This window comes from Otolemur garnettii, unplaced genomic scaffold (genome assembly GCF_000181295.1).
Source record: "Otolemur garnettii isolate 467f Iridium unplaced genomic scaffold, OtoGar3 scaffold00050, whole genome shotgun sequence".
NCBI lineage: Eukaryota > Metazoa > Chordata > Mammalia > Primates > Galagidae > Otolemur > Otolemur garnettii.
In genome coordinates this window covers 226,395-230,513 of record NW_003852445.1, presented here as the reverse complement: position 1 = coordinate 230,513, position 4,119 = coordinate 226,395, and the positions used below count along the sequence as shown (strand labels likewise).

The window sequence follows — 4,119 nt, the reverse complement described above, 5'->3', positions numbered from 1 at the left end:
TAGCTGGGACCACAGGCACCCGCCACAACACCTGGCCATTTTTTTTTTGGTTGCAGCCATCATTGTTATTTGGCGGGCCCAGGCTGGGGATTCGAACCCGCCACCTCAGGTGTATGTGGCTCGCGCCCTAGCCGCCTGAGCCACAGGCGCCGAGCCCATACATTCTTTCTTGATTTTTATATATGAAGTGGGCAGTTTATCTGGCAAGAAGTGGTAGAAAACAGATATCCTTATTATCGGACTAAAATACTGACCACCCTCGTTCTACTGGATGTTCCAATGACTAGGACTCAGACTGGAGTCATGAAAAGGATACAGACAAAGGAGGTGGTCAGGATGGCAAGGATGGTACCAATGGGAATAGACTTCTGGGCATCTTTCAGGTCTCCAGATCTGTTTGATCCAGCCATGATACCTTTAGAGAAGGGAAAGAAATAAGTTAATCTCTTGAGTTTCTGAATACTTTGATATTCATACTGATACCCAAAACAAGACAAACCTAGGAGTCCTGAGAATATAATTCTATCTCCTGAGAAAAATCACTCTCTGGGTCTGGTAGCTTCTAAATTAGATAATAGCCTACCTGCTTACCTGTGACAGAAGGAAAGAAGATTCCCACCAGAAGAGTGAAGGAGGTAGTGATGTCAACAAGAACATATTCATGGTTTAAGCCACCTAAGACATCAGAAGATTTGGCTGATGCCTTTTCAATGATTTCTCCCTTGGGTAGATAATTACTCCAAAGATTCTCTGCAGTGGGAAAAAGGGAATATAAGCAACAGCAGTATGGAAAGAAGGTAACTGGATAATTTCTAAACAATAATAATCCAAATAACATTCAAAATCAGACTCCTCATTTATATGGTTTTATTTATTTATTTTTTAATTAATTGGGTTTTTTTTGAGACAGAGTCTTACAATGTTACCGTTGGTAGAGTGCCACGGAGTCACAGCTCACAGCAACATCAAACTCTTGGACTTAAGTAATTCTCTTGCCTCAGCCTCCCCAGTTGGGACTGGGACTGTAGTTGGGACTACAGGCACCTGCCACAATGCCCGGCTATTTTTTTGTTGCAGTTGTCATTGTTGTTTAGCAGGCCTGGGCTGGGTTTGAACCCGCCTGAGTCGGTATATGTGGCTGGTGCCCTAACCACTAAGCTATAGGTGCTGAGCCATTTATACGGTTTTTAAAGGAATTTTTGCTTCTATATGAGTACACATATGTATATGTTATGCAATAACAAATAAAAACATGATACCCCTCCTAAGAAGGGAGAGTTCCAAGAAATGAAACCAAAAACATGTCTTTCTCATATAGTTCAAACAGAACTTGACAAAATGCTCTGGTACACAGAATTAACTTTACTAATGCAAATTAGTAAAAGTTAAGAAAACTCAAGCTGAATGCCTCCTCAAAGACCATTATTTTTTTTTGTGGTCATCACTGCTGTTTCTAATAATTTAGTGTGAACTTGCTTCTGTGCAAAGAAATGTGTGAACCAAACATTAAGATAAAAGTCAGTTAACAAACAAGTTTTAGAAATTTAGCTGAGTTAGGAAAACAAATGTGTGGATACTGTAACATTAAATAGTTCTACTCTAGCTGGTAATATAGGAAGAATACTGGCAATTTCACATGAATACACAGAATGTTTTATTTTATCCTAGGTTAAAAAGTGAGCTTAGCTCTGCTTTCAAAAGGAGGTAAATTTTAGAAGATAATACTCTAATGGAGTCCTGAATAATTTTACTAACAGAAAAGCAGAAATAGCCAGGCACAGTGGCTCATGCCTATAATCCTAGCATGCTGGGAGGCTGAGGTGGGTGGACTGCCTGAGCTCAGAGGTTCGTGACCAGCCTCAGCAAGAGCTAGACACCCATCTCTAAAAAAAATAGGAAGGTGTTGTGGCAGGTGCCTGTAGTCCCAGCTACTTGGGAGGCTGAGACAAGAGGATCACTTGAGCCCCCAGTTTGAAGGTTGCTGTGAGCTATGATACCATAGCACTCTACTGAGGGTGACAAAGTGAAACTCTGTCTCAAAAAAAAAAAAAAACAAAAAGAAAGAAAGAAAAGAGGAAATAAGTTGAATTGAGAGCTGTGTGCGATGCTTAAGTAGGGAAGTGGCACCAGGGCAATGCGTCTTCATGAACAATAAAGGATAAGAAGACAAAGCTTATTTTCCTTAGAGAACAAGAAAAAACTCCGATAACCCCTCACTTACCTGTAATGATACCACTAGCCAATCCAGGAATGCCCTGGATTGAAGTGATATTATTGTGAACAAAGTATTCATCACAGGTGGCATTGAAAAACTGACTTGAGTTACAGAAGAAGCCCCATAACTTTGATGGCACTGTCATGTTGTTCATTTCCTTAGTCTTAGAGCAAACGTCAATGTGTCTTGATGAAAGGGTGCGGTTACCCAGCATGCAGACCCTAAGTGAAAACAAACAGGAAGAAAGATCAAGCAGGAAAAAACACATTAAAAAAAGATAATAGATTAGTAAAGAAAAAAAATCTCATCTACATCTATCTTTTTCTACAGTCATGAGTAGAAAAGGAACTAATATCTATTGACTAGCACTGCAAATGATTAGTTTTATTTTTTACCAACTTAATCTTTATAGGAATCACAAAATGTAGTAATATTTCTATACTGTGAATGAAGGATCTGAAATTCAGTGAGCTAGGCAGTTAACTGAAGGTTAGAAAAATACCTGTGTTATTCTGTCCAAGGTCATAGGCGGTGGGCAGCAGTGACAGAATTCAAATTGAATAAATCTGAAGACACTATGCTGACTCATCTTCCAAAGTTTTTACACTAAGACTGCTAGGTATAACAGAATCCTGAAGGGGCTGGGCGGAGTGGCTCATGCTGGTAATCCCAGTACTAAGAAGCTGACGTGTGTGGATCGCCTCAGCTCCAGAGTTCAAGACCAGCCTGAGCTAGAGCGAGACCCCGCCTCTAAAAACAGCTGGGTGCTGTGGTAGGTGCTTGTAATCCCAGCTACTTGGGAGGCTGAGGCAAGATAATTGCTTCAGCCCAGGAGTCTGAGGTTGCTGTGAGCTATGACGCCACAGCACTCTACTGGAGCAACAAAGTTGAGATTTTATCTTTAAAAATAAAAATTAAAAAAAATCAGAAAAAAAAAAAAAAGAATCCTGAAGTCCTTTTGCTCTTTTTTTTTTTTTTTTTGGCCTAGAAAAGCCTTACCTTAATAACAATCCCCTTGAAAATGTTACGTTACAGGTTGAACCTTCTGGCTACTGCTGTGAGGAAAATAGCTTGGCAGAATTAAAAAGCACATTCTTCTATGGCCTAAGAGAAAACTGTTTTTGAACGTAAGCCTAGACCCAGCGAGAGGGAGGGTATTTAAGGATAATACAAATACTAGTGCTGATTTTATTTTTTTCTTTAACCCAGAGACGTAAATATGAACAAAGAAATAAAATATCCACAGTTAAAATATCCCTTAGCTCAAACAAAGCAACTTTCAAAATCTGCAAAATGACTGTATATATACATGAGTCCTGCACATATTACTCAGCTTCAACAGCATTCAACATTTCCTAGTCTTACTTCACACGTTCCTCTAGGTTTTCTGTCTTGTTTTGCTATATTATTTTAAAGAAAATACTTTTTACTAACCAAAAAGAGGAGAAGCCTCAAATGCAGAACCTGAGGCAAAATGGAATTTCCCAAATTGAGATACAGCCAGAATGTCACCTTTACAACTTTTATGACTCTAGAAAGGATCTTCAGATATGTCACAGGCCCTAGATAAGCAGACTCAAAATTTATGATGGAATCTATTACTGACATCATATCACATGGCAAAGTAGAAATACTGGATAGCAATCAGGAAATTACAGGATTCATGTTCTTACTCTGCCAATAATTAACTTTGGGGTAAGTCATTAAACACTGATGGATCTGTCTTTTTCTTTTGAAAAATCTACTTTTCTATAATCTGGTCATATCAATATAGAACTGATGAGTTTGATCCCTAAATGATCCAGACCATCTCTGTAACAAGATTCCAAAAAACACTGAGTGCCAGTTGGATCCGTGAGTGCAGCCTTTTGACTGAATTCAAATTTTTTTTTTTTTTTTTTTTT

The 4,119-nt window shown here is 38.8% G+C and overlaps 1 protein-coding gene across 3 annotated transcripts in view; it reads right to left on the bottom strand.

Moving 5' to 3' along the window:
- Window positions 1–4,119, bottom strand: part of SLC12A6 (solute carrier family 12 member 6) — a 105,730-nt gene that overhangs the window by 28,309 nt on the left and 73,302 nt on the right. For all 3 annotated transcript variants that reach the window (XM_023514262.1, XM_023514263.1, XM_003791678.3), the window contains 3 exons: window positions 2,222–2,436; window positions 592–750; window positions 317–415 (listed from right to left, as the gene is read on the bottom strand). In XM_023514262.1, the coding sequence (XP_023370030.1) occupies window positions 317–415; window positions 592–750; window positions 2,222–2,436 (473 nt within the window). The remainder of the gene's footprint in view (window positions 1–316; window positions 416–591; window positions 751–2,221; window positions 2,437–4,119) is intronic.